General features: G+C 42.5%; 1 protein-coding gene across 9 annotated transcripts in view; it reads right to left on the bottom strand.

The window, feature by feature from the left end:
- Positions 1-491: 491 nt before the first annotated feature.
- Positions 492-16565, bottom strand: part of TRIM9 (tripartite motif containing 9) — a 112565-nt gene continuing 96491 nt past the window's right edge. For 2 of the 9 annotated variants that reach the window (XM_086709766.1, XM_086709765.1), the window contains exons 8-13: positions 11471-11659; positions 8801-8842; positions 8376-8399; positions 7218-7521; positions 4554-4716; positions 492-2519 (exon numbers count right to left, since the gene is read on the bottom strand). In XM_086709766.1, the coding sequence (XP_086565892.1) occupies positions 2457-2519; positions 4554-4716; positions 7218-7521; positions 8376-8399; positions 8801-8842; positions 11471-11659 (785 nt within the window). In that variant the 3' untranslated portion in view covers positions 492-2456. The remainder of the gene's footprint in view (positions 2520-4553; positions 4717-7217; positions 7522-8375; positions 8400-8800; positions 8843-11470; positions 11660-16565) is intronic. The other 7 variants (XM_086709772.1, XM_086709771.1, XM_086709767.1 and 4 more) reach the window with 6 other exon arrangements.

Here is a 16565-nt window from a genome sequence, read left to right as displayed (position 1 = left end):
AGTCAGACGTTTAACCGACTACGCCACCGGGCACCCCCCCCCCCCCCCACCGCCACCGACCACCTCGGAAAAAACAGTTCATTTTAAAAGGGTAATGACAATAATACTGTTGTGATTATTTAAAAACAACTGTATGGTTCAGCCAGTCAAAGCAATGTTGGAGGCACCGGTTTGAAAAAGTCAGTGACACTGTATTTTGCAATACACGTTTATGGCCTTTCTCAGGAGCAGGCTTGTAAAAGTAAGTCCCTGATATTTGGAGGCAGACCCAAACAGCATCTAAGTTCCAAATGTTTCACACCAAATTAAGATTCAGGAGGTGGGTATCACCAGGAGACAGTGCCAGGGCTCCCAAGGAAATCAGATGAAGAGCAAATATTTTCAAGAGCTCGGGGGACTTTGTAATTACACTCAGCTGGAGAAATATCGTTCCAACAAAGGTGAATTGTCATCCCAACTAGGTGAAAACCATGACATTCCGAAGAGACATGTGATCTTCCCTCATAAAAATCTTTTATTGGCACACCAGAAATATCCATTTTTTTCTAGTACAGTAGCTGTATGCATCTACAATGGCCATTCTGTGTAAACTACGTGTTACAAGTCACTAGAAATCTAATTAGCAAGATGAATTTAATAAAGAACAAGAGTAATTATGAGTCTACAGCGGCCCAGCCTTCGAGTCTCATTGGAGAGTAAATCAAATATCAAACTAGTGTTGCCCTGCAACAGAGTTTTTCTGTAGCCAAGAAACCAAGATGGATGTAAACAGGATAGCACCCATTCAATAAATTAGGTACGCTTAACTAGAAAAACACTGTAACTGATAGAAATGACCTAAATAAAGCATGAAAGGAAATAATCAGCCATTTACATATATTATTTTTTGCCAAAACTTTAGTTTGTTAGCCTTCCCACCTTACCTCTTCTATTTGTTATTCTTGTTTTTTCATGGTGAATTTCTTGGCTCACTGGCAAATGCTTAGGCAACGGATCAGGACCTCTTTCCCTGTTCTCCGTTTTCTAAAACTTCATGTCAAACTAAAGAATCTGAAAGGTAACCTGTGTGAGTCTATCTCTCTAGAGAAGTAATGAGAATTATTGTTCTGCTCTCAGTCACAGCCATGACGCACAATCGCATTTTTCTTCCACACATTGTTTGAATTACTCCAGAGAGCTGGGTTGTGCATGGCAGCAGAGTGGACGGATTGGTCATTTGTGACAGGCACAGGTACACATGGAGACAAGCGTGTTGATCCTGAGAATGGGGGTGCTGTGGACTGCAACTTCAGATCCCCCATTACTGAAAATGGGGTCTCTCTCTGGTTGCTTTTGTTTCACATTTATTTTTAAGGCTTAGTGTCATTGCAGCATTAACAAATAAGAATGCTGACGTCATTTCTGTCAAAGAAGGGCTCTGTGATGAATGGCAGCAGGTACCATAATTAAAATAGCGTTGTTGAAAAGGCATCGAGTTGGTATGTTTCTGCCGCTAGGGCCAGAATGTGTAGATTTTTAGCATCGCTCTTGAGGATCTGAGAGATCTTGCCAATGAGCCTCTTTGTCCCTTGTTTATTCCCTTTCTAGTACTTATAACAATTTTGTAATTGTTTTATTTTAAGTTTGCTTTCCTATGAGAATATAAGCCCCAGAAGGGCAGTAACCACACCTGTGTATTCACTACTGTGTCTCCAGTGTCTAGAACAGTGCCTGGTCCATAGTAGGTTCTCAATTAAAAACTTGTATTAAATAAATGAACCAAATCATAAATCTCCTGGTCTGCCTGTGTCTAGAGACTTTCTAGTTTGACTCGATGACCAGGGTTTCTGGCCTATCCTAATCATCCTACGTGCTGTGAACCTCTGTGTAGCCCTATGGCTAATATTTTTGTGCTTTGATGGATAGTATAACCTCTCAATGCTGCATTTGTTCTGCCCATCTCTCAAAGACTAGCTATGCAGGGTTAACTCTGCATGAGAGATAACAGGGCAAGAACCTTGTAGGAGGTAAACTGCAAGCTCCAAATTCAACTCATTCTTCCCCGCCTCTCTTTACAACCTCTTTGTCAGAAAGCTTAAGAAAAAGGTCATCAGGAGAATATTCTCTCGGTGGTACCAGTTCAGTAAGTCACCAATAACATGATCAGAAAAGAAACAAAATAGAACTCACCTACATTAAAAGAAACTTAAGTTAAATGAAAGCAAAATCTGGGAGTGGAAACTAAGTGACACGGTGGGCTGTCTAGGTCCTTTGTTGCTGGACACGGAAGTGACTGCAGGCATCAGAGCAGGAGGGGGGTTGGAAAAGAAGGGGTGGAGCTGTGGGGTGTGAAGACACGGGGGTCCAGCTTTTCTCTCCTCCTCCCCCTCTGCTTCCGGAGTGCTCCCTCTGCATGCTGGCTGAGCTCTTGCTGTCGCTCTCTCAGGCAGAGGTGAGGACGGCCCGGCCCGTCGTCCTTAGGCTATTGATGCTCTGCTGGAGTAGAAGTCGGGGACTGGGAGCCCGGTGTGAAGCGTGACCTGGGGGACGAGACTGTGAGTCCTGGAGGCACCGCGGGAACCCTCCCGGCATGCCCCTCCCCAGGGCACAGGGCATGTGTTCCTAATTCAACAGGGGCCCTGTTGGCTTCCTTTAACGTCTATTCTAGTAGACGTTAAAGAGAATTCTAGTAGAATTCTGCCTGTGCGAGGAGCCTGGCCACCATGGTGGGCTCCCAAATCCTGGAGACACTTGATAATATGGTTCTCATCCATCTGCCTCTTTTAAGGATCCTGGGAAGACCGTGTTCCTTATGACCGAAGACACAGGCATTGATCTGCAGGTAGCAAAGCCTGTTGGCGAGGACGCAGTGACACTGCCAAGTCCATGGATAGAGAACAGGTGAGCAGACAACCCTTCCCTTACCACTTGTCCACTAGTCACTCCCAGGAGGATAAGCCTTTTGTATGGGGAACGAACAGGTGATTGCCAGGTAAGAAGAAACATGGGCACTTATACGGTTTCCCTGGTTCCGTGCAGCCTTGCACTTCAGTGGGAAGCTGCACGGATGAGGCTGGAACTGTTCCATGCGGGGCTGTCATCCCTCCCCTTCTCGTCCCTGTCTCCCCCAGCCCAAGAGTCTTTCTCCAGATACTCAGAACATCCCGGAAACCGCTGAAGAGCATTGAGTGCCATACTCCTGGGAAGGGGAAACAGCTGAAAATGTGGAAAACTTCGAAGGAGGTTTTTCTAAGACTCACTTCTAGGGCAATTTATGGTTTTCTTCCTTCCAAGGTAGAGGCTGACCTCTGAGAGATTAGATTTCAGCCTCCCAGAAAACCCGGTCTAGTCGCAGGAAGAGAGAAGGGCAGAGGTCACTGGGTTACAATCACTTTTACTGCACACACTGATAAACGACAATGTTTTTTTTGTTGTTTTAATAGTTCCCGAGACTGCAGTTCTGAACAGAGCAAAAATCACCTGCAGTATTTTGATTCCCAAGGCCTATGTATCTTAAGGCAGCCGTCTGCTGAATGAGGTGCACAGCTGATAATGAGAGCTCCAGGTGAGAAGGGCAGGGGCAGCCCCTCAGGGCACCCCACGGCTCTCTGATCTTTGCCCCAGCCGTGGCCCCTTGGTCCCACCTTGCCCCTGTGAGGCCCCTCATACCTTAGAAACTTTGTCCTGGTTGCTCCCTCTGCCAGGAAACCTCCACACGGCTCGCTCCCCACCCCCCTCCAAGGCTCAGCTCACCTGCCACAGCAATAAGACCTACCCTCAGACTGCAGCTGCCCGCCCGTCCAACCCCAGCACTCTCCACCCCCTCGCCCTGCCCTTGGCCTTGTCTCCCTTGCACTTATTGCCTTCTAACACATTATATAATTAACGTAGTAGTTTTCTTATTATTTCTTCTATCTCCTGTAACTCTATGAGGGCACAATTTTGCATGTTTTGTTTTCACTGATAAACAACAATACTTACAGTAATTATAATAATGGTGCCTTACGTATTAAAGGCACCCAGTAGGTGTTTGTTGAGTGAATGCATGAGAAGAACCTGTAGTTTTTGCCATTTGCAGTAAATCCTAAGTAAGTGGCCCACAGGCAGGGATTGTTTTCTATCCCTGTGGCACCTAATAGAACCGAGTAAGAGTGCAGAGAAGATGTTCAGGATTTCTGATAATGGTGCTAAAACTTCAGTCTCACACCTTCACTTCTGGGGTGCTTCTGGCGCTCTGCATAAGTCATTCCATCTGTTTTCATTCCAGCTGGTTCAGGGGTTTCGTTCCTACTAGGGATGAATCTAGGCCTCGGGGACGATCAATAGCAAACCATGAACAGAGTTCCAATTCGCTGTTCATTAGACTGCGTCCAAGCTTAACGAAGGGGCTGATGCTGATCTGGAATCATCTCAGTTGTCACCGTTGATCCCTTTCCCCTCTCCTTTCCTCCGTGTCTTGGTCTGGGCCTTACACGGTTGGCTTCCCTGTCTCGGGGATCAATGTACTGCCCGCGGGCAGCCTTTGAAGCGGAGCGAGCGGAAGCCGAGGTGACACCCGGGGGCGCGGTGCTTACCTGCACGTTCCTGTTCAGGCTGACGGCCGGGAAGAACAGGCCTTCCACGTTCTCGAAGGCTATGGGCCCCTGCTGTTCGTCGTTGATAAAAAATGTCAAGGTTTTCCGATTTAAGTCGAGGAGCACCCCGATGGTGGCCCCCTTGGTGATTCCTCCCTCAGTTCTGTGAGAAAAAAAAAACCATCACGTGTCATCATTCTAGAAGCTCCCCTTTTTGTGCTAAATGTACAAACCCTTTTGACTAACCAGTGTTTCTCGGCCTGTTTAAGAGTATCGTTCCCCACATCCGAGGAGCATCTTCAAATACCTTTTTTCCTTAATCACCCCTCCTCACATAAAATTTTCATATCACAGATATGCTGCATATGTTTATGTGTTGTGTATATATCTGTGCTTTGTGAATGAAAAGAGTAACATGTTTTGCTTGCCCCCAACCCCCACACTAATTTTCACTCCCTTGGGGGGAGATAGCGCCCCCTGTTGAGAACATAGAGTCAACCACACTGCTCTGCTGTTGCTGAGGGTGAACTCTTTCTCAGAAGGTCTCTACCACTGAACCACAGCAGCAGAAAACAAATCGGTAAAGTGCAAGAAAAAACAAAGTAGGCTTTGGGCTATCAGAGCTCTGCCTACAGCTGTGCTGTGTACTTTGCACAAATGGTGTGGCTTGAACATCAACTCCAAAATGACTTAATTTGAAAGTCAAAATAAAGAGGCACTTAAGCTAAATCTAAAGCATATGCATGAAAAATTGGATTTGGGGCCTTATGCTACTCATTAAATAGAAAAACTCATTCCGGAAAGAAGTTAATTTTTGGCCTGTTGAGTTTGAATTGAGACGGCTGTCCATAAAATGACAACATCGAAGAGGATTCTTCCCTGCAAAGTGAAATAATTATATTGTAGAAGATGGAGTGGTTTTCAAGAACCTGCACTGAAATGTCATTTTAAAACAAAGTATGTCTTATGCTTCAGTTGGTGGTTTCTCAAAAGTCATTAACACGGATGACCAGATTTGTCTTACCGGCCACTTCCCAACTCTTTGAGGTCTAGCAATATTGAGCTTCACCCTGATCTCAGCAGAGCATACAAATTGGTAAGTGTTGTTCCTCCCCCCCGGCATGCAGAATACAGACTGTACATAGCAGTTAAAAGATAGGCTTGTATGTTGCATCTTGTTAATCACAGCTTCAACAATGACAGCACAGGCGACGTGCAGTCTGCACGCAAGCAGACGTGTTCAGCTTCAAGAACGTGTTTTTTTTTGCATAGTGTGACACTTGTGTTATTCTTTACTCCTTCACTCCAAAATAAAGAAGCTAGAAGGGAAAAGTAAGTGTGCTACCTCGGGGAATGGCATCAGGAATCTAGTGACTGAAGGCTCCCCCACGTGCAAATCACCAAAGGTGACCGCTCATCTACATCTAGAAGGATTTGATATCAGGCTGCAAGGACATGTATGTTCACTTTCAGCGATAGTGGACAACGCACACCTGAGTGGAGGTGTATAGAAAAAGTCTAAGGGAGTAGGAAGTGGAGGTCCTAAGAATCCTACTGGCTGGAGAAACAGCAGAGATGATGTATCCAGAAAAAGGTGAGACTGTGGAGCCCACCAGCCTACCACTGCCAGACTCGCTTTCCTTTTGATCTGACTGAATAGAACTCTGTATTTTTTTCCTTGAAACACCAGTGAGAGCGTATCTCAGGGAAATCTTTGAGAATAAGGTGGATGAGGATCCATGAAAGACACCTCTCTACTTACACAAACCAAATGATAAAGGAAGTGTAGGGGGAAAATGTGTAGCATAGATTAAATTATAATTGCTTATGATTTGCTGTTAGAGGCAAACCTAAGGAGATTTCTATGTTCTCTTTCCCCAGCAAACAAATCAAATTTATACAATAATAAGAGAGTACTACCCAAAGGAGTAGGTGCTAAAGGTTCTCAAGTTACCCAAACTGACATCTATAAGATTTAGTTTAATGAATGGCTTCTATTCTGGGCAGTGGTAGTAATAATAATCATAACAAGAAGAACAATGGCTTCTGTTTTCAGATGCCTCTGATGTGACGCATTTCCCCATATCTATCTCACTTAATCTTGAGAACACTCCCACATGAAAAAATACTATTATCCTAATTTGGTGGATTTGGAGATGAAGGTTCAGAAAAACTCAATGACTTTCCTGGGAAGTTGTAGCTCGGGATTTTAGAATCCTGGGATGTTTTCTTGAAATGGATACGCATTGGAATCCTTAGTTTCCAGCCATGGTGGAATAGAACAGTGAAGGGCCTAGGAAAGTGCTCATGTCTCTGGCATTATGCAAAACATCATATATATATATATATGTGTGTGTGTGTGTGTGTGTGTGTGTGTATACACACAGACATACATACATATATACATATATATGTGTATATATACACACACATATATATGTATATATGTATGTATGTATGTGTGTATATATACATATATACACACATACATAAAATAAACAAATAAACACTGAGATGGAGAGTGGTAGAATTCCCGTGCTACCCACTGAAGACCACCTGCCTGGCTCCCTTAATGTCATCTCTTTAACAGGACTTTGAGCCTGGGCTCTCGTTTTTGACCAGAAGCCAACGTGAAGAAGGCTCGGTTTGGGGGCCGCTGGGTACCTGTTGGTGTGCGAGTTGTTGTGCATGAACCAGCTCCGGTTATTGTCCACATACATTGCCCAAGCTTTGTCGTCCTTTCCTAACATCACATCCTTCATCACGTCGATGCGAGCCACGCCGAAGGCAGGGTCAGGGTGGTTGTCATAGCGGTCTACAGTTAGCTCCCAGTAGTGGACGCCCTTGGAGAAGCCGGTCTTCCCCAGCACCACCCGGTCATCGTAGCTGCTGCAGGTCACAGTCAGGTTGTCATTGGAGAAGATGATGTCAGAGTGTGCCGAGCCGGGGTCGAAAGCAAACCAGGCCACTGGGAACAAGAGAAGGGAGTGCGGTTACTAAGGCAGACCCAGCGAGCTCTACGCCGCAACACGCTCCTGCGCGGGCGAGGAGTGTCGTGTCCCGTTTTCATGCTGCCATGCAGGAAGGAGGCTTCCGGGGCCAGAGGGGGCCCTGAGTGAGCAGACCGGGGGCACGTCCTGGGAGGTGGCACTGTCTGCACCCAGAAGCAGACGGAGGACACAAGACCGATTCAGCAGGGGTTACCTGACTCAGACTGCACTCCCAACCAGGTGATCCGGGAGTGAGGTGGCATCGATTTTGGAAGGTGCAAGTCCCTTCACCCGGTGACTGGGACAATAGTACACCAGAGACATAAAGGGAGAGGGTGCGCTAAGATGCCTGTGTAACCCTGAGGCGGGGAGGCTAGGATCTACAGTCCTAGATGGAGGAGGGATAAAACACACTGAGTGAAACCAGCAAATATCCCTTCGGCAGAAGTGCTGAAGTCTAGTCATTTTGAAAACTTCCTTAAGCGGTATTGGAAGCTTAAAGGCTGCGAAGCTGTCGGCAACATGAGCTGATGTTCATGAGTGACTGTGACTCGGACTTAAGACAGGTTGCTTTCTTTGTACCTTAAAAATAACAGTTTGCATGTTACTCCTGACCCTAACGTTTAAACTATTTTGCTGGAGCAGCAGGTATTTTGGACATCGGGTGAACACAGAATGACATCTTTGAACACAACATTATGACTCGAGTTCTAAATGCCGCCTACCAATAACACACTCTGGAGAGATGTCATTGCTGATTTACTGAACCTGTGAGCCACCTCACATGCACTTTGGTCTTTGCTATTTGTAACAGAATAAGGTTATTCCATACCTGCCAACAGCTTTTTAATGTCAACTGTTGTCATTCCAAGTGAAAGGCATGGGAGAGAGAAATAGGAAGCAAAATTGACATTGATAAGAAAACAGGTCTGTTTTGATAGGCTAATACCAAAAAAGGACTCAATTTAGGACACTGCAAACATTACAACAGTTGGTCTGACTGGTACCTTTACCCACGTGAGCGCTCATAAAGAGTGCATTGGTGTTTAAGAAAAATGGGGGGGAAATGTAACCTTCTTCTAGGTATAAAATTTAAAAATACATTTTTCCAAGTATTTGAGAAACTTATAATAGGATTTTAATGACAATTAGACAATTTTATTGACATAAAATAAGCTGCCACCATTTATTTGCTGAAGGAGATTGAGCATGCCAACCACAAAAGTAAAAGATGACAATCACAGTAGGTGTACTTGCCTAATTGAGAGTAAGGTGCAGATTGTGTCTCAAAATTGCATCCTATAAAGAGATACTACACATCAAAGCTATGAAACAGCAACGAGGTTGATAAAAATTATTTGTATACAACGAAAAAGCACCAGCTGAAAAGAGTCACCAGAGGCCTGATTCATGAAAAACCAAAGCCCTTTTTATATTTGTTTTGTTTAGTTTTCTGGATAAAAACTGCTTCTCTTGCTCTTTCAAAACGAAAAGTACATCTTTCTTTTTTCCATTTAACAAATCCTCCTCCAACTGATGCTAAACTATACAGCTTAAATGTTTATCATCTCCCCACGCTCAACCTTTTCCACTAAAATTTCCATATTAAGAAGGCTTACTGTTTAAAATGAGAAAAATGTGGGGTGGGAGGGAAGCTAAACAAAATAAAATACAAAATAAAAATGAGAAAAATTCACCCAATTGAAATGGAGAAACCAACAGATCTTGATAAAACTCTGTTCTATATTACTTGTCCATGCACTTCTAACTCTGGTGATACAGGAAGGCCTTTGTCGTGACTTGGGCCCAAGTTAAATGACACATATATGTATAAATGAACATGGAATGTAACGTGTATGTTAATAAAAGCATCTGATAATTGTTAATAATGACATGAATTAAATGTGGTAAAACAAATTACTTCATCCCCTTCTCAGATCATTTTGTTATATCAGTTCTTCTTACCGAAGGGAGGGGAGGGGGCCCTGGTGGAGGTAAGATGGTCTCAGAGACATATTAGAATCACCTGTGGAACTTTTTCACCCCCTCCAAATCTTAGAAGATTTGGATACCCCCTAGCTACTCCATGAGAAACTGGGTTGGGGGGAGGAAGCAGTCTAGTCTTAAAATGTTCAAAGGTATATAAACTATAGTTTCAAGTCATGTTGGGGACTGAGCTGGGAAATGCATTTTTGAGGAGCACTAGGGTATCCCCTAGAAAGGATCATTTAATTTTTTTAAGTCAGTAAGACCCTTATAAAGTAATTTCTAAAACAATCAAATGATAATACACTGAATTCAAATAATTTTAGAATTAAGATAGCAACTTACCATAAAAAAAGGACTAATGATTAAGTTAAAACACAAAATTGAAAGGTTATGACCTTACTTTTGGTTACTTTATTTTACTATGGGATGAGTTCACAGACAAAAGAATCATCTTCTCCCAACTCATGGATGATTTTTATGTTTAATTTCCACCAATTATCACTTAATTCCTATTCATGGGTTAGAGCATAGTGAGTACTGACCACAGGGGTTTGATTAAAGCTGAATTGCCTATCCCACTTTGGAAATAAATCTGTAGAATCTAAATAGGGCTTTTGAAAATTTTAAATGAATCATGCCTTGTGCAAGTCTTTTTCAAAACAAGTTCTCTGAAATCTTTTTACACTATTTAAAACATACCACCATACATTTAAGATTCAACGATACAATGAGCACAATGCTGTGAAATACAGCCATCACATCTCTCCAAATCCACATTTCATTTTATTCTCGAGACAGTACGTGTTACAAAGACTACAACAATATTTCAGTACATTGGACACAGGTGAAAAGAGTTCCATAACAAAGCATGTCTTGAAAGCCAGTAGTGCACAGAAAAACAATAAGAAACATAAAAGCACAAAGAAAAAGGTCGTTTTAAAGGGAGCTTGAAGTCCCTGCATCCTTTTTGCACTGTCATGCTGTGGCCTTCTTCATTCCGGGATGTGGGATGAGCAAAAAGAAGAAAATAAAAAACAAAAGAAACCTTTGGAAATGTGAAATGTGCACCACGTGTATCCACGATTACAATATAGTCCTGAAGAGATCAAATAGGTCTGCATCTTAGATGTTTTCGGGTTCTATTTGCTAGACAGAGTTGATTGCACAGTAACGCATGTCTAGCTTCCCTGAAATCAGCCTGAAGCCCTGTCACAACCTGCTTGGCTGTAGGAAACTTGGGGGAAGCCAGCCTTTTCCATGACTTGGATCTTTGGGCCTTAGGCCAGTTAAGGGTTTCTAATTTGGCTAGTGATGATCCCTCCCCTTCGCTAGGGAAAAAAAATCAGCCACGAGCCAGACCGTCCTACCAGTGAGCACGGGCTTTTGCAGAAAATACTTTCACTTTCTGCTCTCTGGTTTGCCCGCTTTGTAGGATGCATTCTGTTGTTGGTGTGTTTTACTTTATTTTTCCAATAAAGATCTCTTGAGTCTATGTTTAATCAGACCACTATGAGCTGGATGCACTGATCCAGTCTCCCAGACACAGCTGGTTTCCTGGATACAGCAGGGTTGCAAATCTCCAAACGAAGGCCACAGCCTCCACTCAGCCAGCCTATGCCGTGCGATGCCACTGCATGTGATGACGGAGCGGGTTATCCGTGGCGGGACCAGCTTGTGCAAAAAGAACCATTTCGCTCGTCACTGTCCAATGCCATTGTACATTGACCACAGCTCGATGGTTGGGCCTTACACCACACAAACAAGAACGCCACAAAGCTCCAGCATCCAAATGCTCCTCAACCGGAAGCAGGCCACAGACATAGAGACTAGCTCATTGCCCTCTCCATGCACATGAATGGCAAGAACAAAACAGGTATTCGGAAGATGCCATCAAGGCACAGGGAGATCAAGGGGAAAGATCAGACGAGCTCAGCTCACCCGGTGCATTGAGAGACTGCAAAGAGGAATGCAAGCTCAGCTGGTGGGGTGAGGGTCGGAAATCAAAGTAGGATCTCCCGGGAAAGCTGGGTTGTAGATTAAGGGTGGAGGAGAAAGGACTCATTCTACGGAGCGGCAATCTTTCCGAAGGCACTGGAAAAGGGAGTGTCTGTTCTTCTGAATCTGTGTCTAAATGTAAGATCAACGCAAACTAGAGATCAGAAATCTGGTACCTGCCCGTGCACGGTTCCCCAAGACCTGCCTTACCAGTGCGTGTGCACAAAGCCTCATCCATCCCGCAGGTGCCACGAGGCATTTACAAAACCAACGTGGCTTGGGGCTAGGAGGGCACTCTCAGCAGCCAGGACTCAAGAGCACGGGACACCTCAAATATCACAGACAATTGCTTTCACTTCTCCCAATTCTCAGTGGTAGAGACAGTATCTTGGAAGGTTCCCTTTTAATTCAATATTTTAGAGTTGAATTTAGAAACTTTAGAGGTAGATTTTACCCATTGATGACCAAGAGTAACACTTTACCCCTTTTGGCTACCTTGGAAGGAAGTTACTACCTGTATAACAATGACCTCTTAAAGGGTTTTTGTTTAGGAAATGATGATTTTTTTTACCCACTCTTTGCTTTTCCATATTTTTCCCTTTTCTCTCTTATGTATATATTTCCATTTCTGAATGGACGAGATGATTTTTCTTGTGTACTAGCACACAAGACCTGCTCTTGAATAGGATAGGAAGATAGGGCTGAGCAAGTAATCAGTGAAGGAGCCTTACCTTTGTTTTCGAATTAAGATCAGACCCCAGCAATGCCACTTGGACATCTCTGGTTGTCTAATAATAAACAAACTGGGGCAGTGGTAATGTGCGTTGGTGGCAAAAATGTCTTTATTTTCAGATACTTGGGTAAGGCATGAAGGTCACTATTATATTAAATAAAGACTTATCGATTATCCGACCTGGTTTTAGAAGCGCTTATTAGATAGTTTCTCTAAATTGCTAAAATCACTCCTTTCTCTTCTGTCAAACAAGAGCTGGTTCTATGCAGCAGGGTGGTCTGGTCAGAGACAGATATTTTATCAATTGGGGACTTCTTAGAACACAGTTTGACAATAATAATTTAAGAAATAGACACGGTACAATAGTAATATTCTATGTCCAAAAACACCAAGCAACCATCTTTTCATTGAAAAAATAATTTTGTTTTTGTGGCCAGAGGATGTTCCTAGGGATACTTTTCTGGTTTGAGTATGTCAGCATGCTTCTCGTGTTGAACATACCCTTAGCCTATCAAAATACTATTGTGGACATGTTCAAGCCAAAAGAACTCAAGTGTGTGCGTGTGTGTGTGTGTGTGTGTGTGCGCGCGCATGCGCGTATAACACGATCCTATTTGCAAAGCTCAGAATAAGGGGATTGGCTAGTTTCAGTGGAAACTGCCAAGAGTCAGTCTCATTTTAGTTTCTGAATTTACAATATTAAAATTAGCTTTTTGGGCTTTACTCTTATCCTTGGGGAATTTTCTTTTTAAGAAGTATAAAAAGATCCCAGAGAAAAGGAATTGCTATCTATGGAGTTAAGGTGTTGTGTTCCCAATCACAATATATTAAAATTTCTTCAACCTAAACTTCATATAATTTCGGTGATTTGACGTACGTGGTCATTTCTTGGCTCAAAAATGTTAAATAAGAAATGATTCTGATTCTATAATTGTCTCAAGGGGGAACTCTTTTAGTTTAATGGAAAAATTTTGAAATACAGCACCACAAACTGACATGGGCTTCATTTAGGAAGAGAAGGCCATATTTATGTCAGTAAAAGATTTTTCATTAACAAGAATTTGCTTGGAAATGTATTTTTCACCAGGTGGTAGCAATCAATTCATTATATTGAAAATACTTGTTGCTTTAAAAATTAAGGGAAAGGATATACATAGTAAAATGAATTCCAGAGTATATTGAACCTCCAGGTCATCATCTGAAAACCAAGGAAGAGATGTATACTGAATCCAGATCGCAGGGACCATACCCAAGCCATCATGAATCGTACTCACCTTTCCTATTCTCAGTACTGAGTTGGTGATGGCACCATTCTGTGGGGTGGGGGCTGTGAGTAGCTGTGGTCATTCATACAATCAACAACTTGACACTAAAATAGTTATTGCTTTTCTATCCTTTTATGTGGGTCCATTATATTGATGACCCAATTTTCCTTGACTTCTCTCACTCTTGAACTATGCCCTCTCTTCAGGCAAGCTTATTTAATATCCAACCATTCCATCTCTGTCTTTTTTCCCCCACCAATGGCCTCCCATACTCTTCAGCTGGGCTCATGTTCTCTAAGGAGAGTCTAAAAAAATTTCTTACCTCGTTGTGAAAACTTTCCAAATGAATTACAAGAGAGAGAGTGTTTTCCACCTGATCCCAGCAGGCCTAAACAACAGTGCCCCTGTATGCCCTTCCCCATGGGCACATAGTACAAATGTTTGGTCAGTTGCCTCTAGGTCATCTATGTTACCTGATGTTATCTTAGATTACAGGAGTCTTAGAGGAAGACGCTTCTTTCAGTAACATCTAAGGAGCAATCATCATGCTTCCCCTTGAGATATCCTGGGTGGAAGAACTCATTGCCTCTGGGCAGCCCCTCTCCAGTTTATAGTTACTGTTTATATTGCTCTGGATATTCCTCTTTGGGATCTTTACTCATCAATTGTAGCATTACTATCTGGGGCCAAGATAGTTTTAGTTCTTCAAGTATTTGAGGGCAGTCAGCAAACCCCTTTAAATCTTCCCTTTTATGGGCTAAATAGAATCTATTTCCAACCCTTATTCTATGGTATGGATTTCAAATCTTTACTTTCATTGTCTTGCCCTCCGGATATATTCAAAAACATGAACCAAAGATAATATGACAATATTGGGAACAGTATTGCCACTCCCCGGTTTAGCCAAATCATACAACTCACAATGAATATACACACAGCTACGCAGGAAGGATGTACATCCTCCTCCCTCACCTCCTCTTGAAAGCACAACTATTGAGATCTGGAGAAAGTTTCTTAGTCATCAGTATTCTATTAGCCAAGACAAATAGGAACAAAGTTAATCTTTTTTTCCCCCAAAATACATGATATGGAAGCCATGTTTCAGATCATAGCTAATATGCAGGATCATTATTATTATTTTTATTAAAAATGTTTAATGTTTATTTTTGAGAGAGAGAGAGAGAGAGACAGAGAGAGAGAGGGAGAGACAGAGAGAGAAGCAGAGAGAGAGGGAGACACAGAATCCGAAGTGGCTCCAGGCTCTGAGCTGTCAGCACAGAGCCTGATGTGGGGCTTGAACCCACGAACTGTGAGATCCTGACCTGAGCCAAAGGCAAACGCTTAACTGACTGAGCCACCCAGGCACTCCACAGGATCATTACTATTAATTTTTAATGTATATATCATTAGAGAAAGACACGTAGCGCCTTAAAAGATTTTTAATTTCTTGTCATGTTTCATTCCATGCAGTAATCTGTCTGCTGAAGAGTTTTGCTGAGTAAAAGCAGTTTATCAGGAAAGACCAATGGAAAGAGCAGTAGAATGTCAGCTGAATACTGTTATGGTGACTCTAGGCACAGCTGAATCTCTGGGGTGGAGACAGTGGTCATAATGGGAATGCATCAAGACACAATTTCCATCAATTCTATCAAAGACCACCATTTTCCTCTTGCCCTTGCCTAGACTGTTTTCCCTTCCCACCCAGCATTAGCTGGATTCAGGAGTTGAGGCCTCTGTTTTAAAGAAGCAGTTAAGAATATCAAAGCAAAGATCAACTGGGGATCACACTTATTATTTAATGACTCTTGGGTTCAAGGTGAAAAAAGAATGTGTAGGTACTGTACTCCTGTTTGGCTTAGTGTTTATACTTTTTGTTGCTGTTGTTCATTAATTAACATTTACTGAACACCTACCGTGTGGCAGACATTGTATTAAAACTGAGCAGCTATGAAACATGAAGTTGGCAGGAAAACTGACCACAGGAAAAATAATAATTTAGAGAAAATCTTCTAGAGGTAGAATTTCTTGACTGATTCCAACATGTACAGAGTACGAAAGATTTCTGTAGTGTGGTAGAATATTTTAGAAATATTTCTCATCAGTCTTTGACGTATTATTTTTGGAATTCAAAGAGGAAAAGCAAACTGACAGGTCTTCCTTATGACAGTGTATGCTAATCCAGCTTTCTTTGTGACTGGTAGAATTCTTGGTCATCTTTTTGTCTGGTAGCAAACAGCTTCATAACTTGGACAGCCCTTGGGTGCTGGGCTGACAAGACAGTTATATTTCAAAGCACAGAAAGGCAGAATATGTCAGTAAGAACCGCACAAATGGCATTAAACATGAGTTTCAGTTCAATTATAAACCATCTGTAAAATAATTTGCCTTCTTTAGGAGACAAAGAAATGAATGAAGGAGGCTGAGATTCCTCAAATGATCTAATAAGCATCCAAAGTCACAATTATGTCCAACTGGCACATAACTTACAATGAAAGGTGGTATTTAAGCTCTCTTAAGTGTGGCATTAATTGCAACTGGGAAGTGAGAAGCAAATATGTTTTGAAAAATTCCTTCTAAGAGAAGAAATGAAATAGTCTCTTACCACTCCTGGGACAATTGCGTACTTTGTCATCAAATCTCCACTCCAATTTAGAATTATACCATGGAGCTATTTATAAGTAACTACCACCAGAAGAACCAAAAATTCCTATATTTCAAATAGATACAAAAGATCCCAAAGGACTAAACTGCTCTCCAGAGTGTCAACTGCAAAGCATATTCCCCAAAACCAAAGACAGGGTCTGGATCCAATTCAGTTCTATGGAAAAATTCAGGGAATTCCCTGGGATATCATGCATGTTGTCAACATTGAGAGGAACAAGGTATCTCTCTTTTCTGGGTTCTGAAACCTATCATGCTTCTCACTTTGGATTTTGTAATATCGACCCGAATTTGTTCAAGTATGATTTACCTACCTTGAGGATTTTGTCCTGGAAATGCACATTCTTCTAACTAAATAATGTTTTGGTAGCTCTGATGC

Source organism: Puma concolor, chromosome B3 (assembly GCF_028749965.1).
Source record: "Puma concolor isolate L17-30 chromosome B3, mPumCon1.1.hap2, whole genome shotgun sequence".
Taxonomy (NCBI): domain Eukaryota; kingdom Metazoa; phylum Chordata; class Mammalia; order Carnivora; family Felidae; genus Puma; species Puma concolor.
This window is presented reverse-complemented; position numbering and strand designations above follow the sequence as displayed.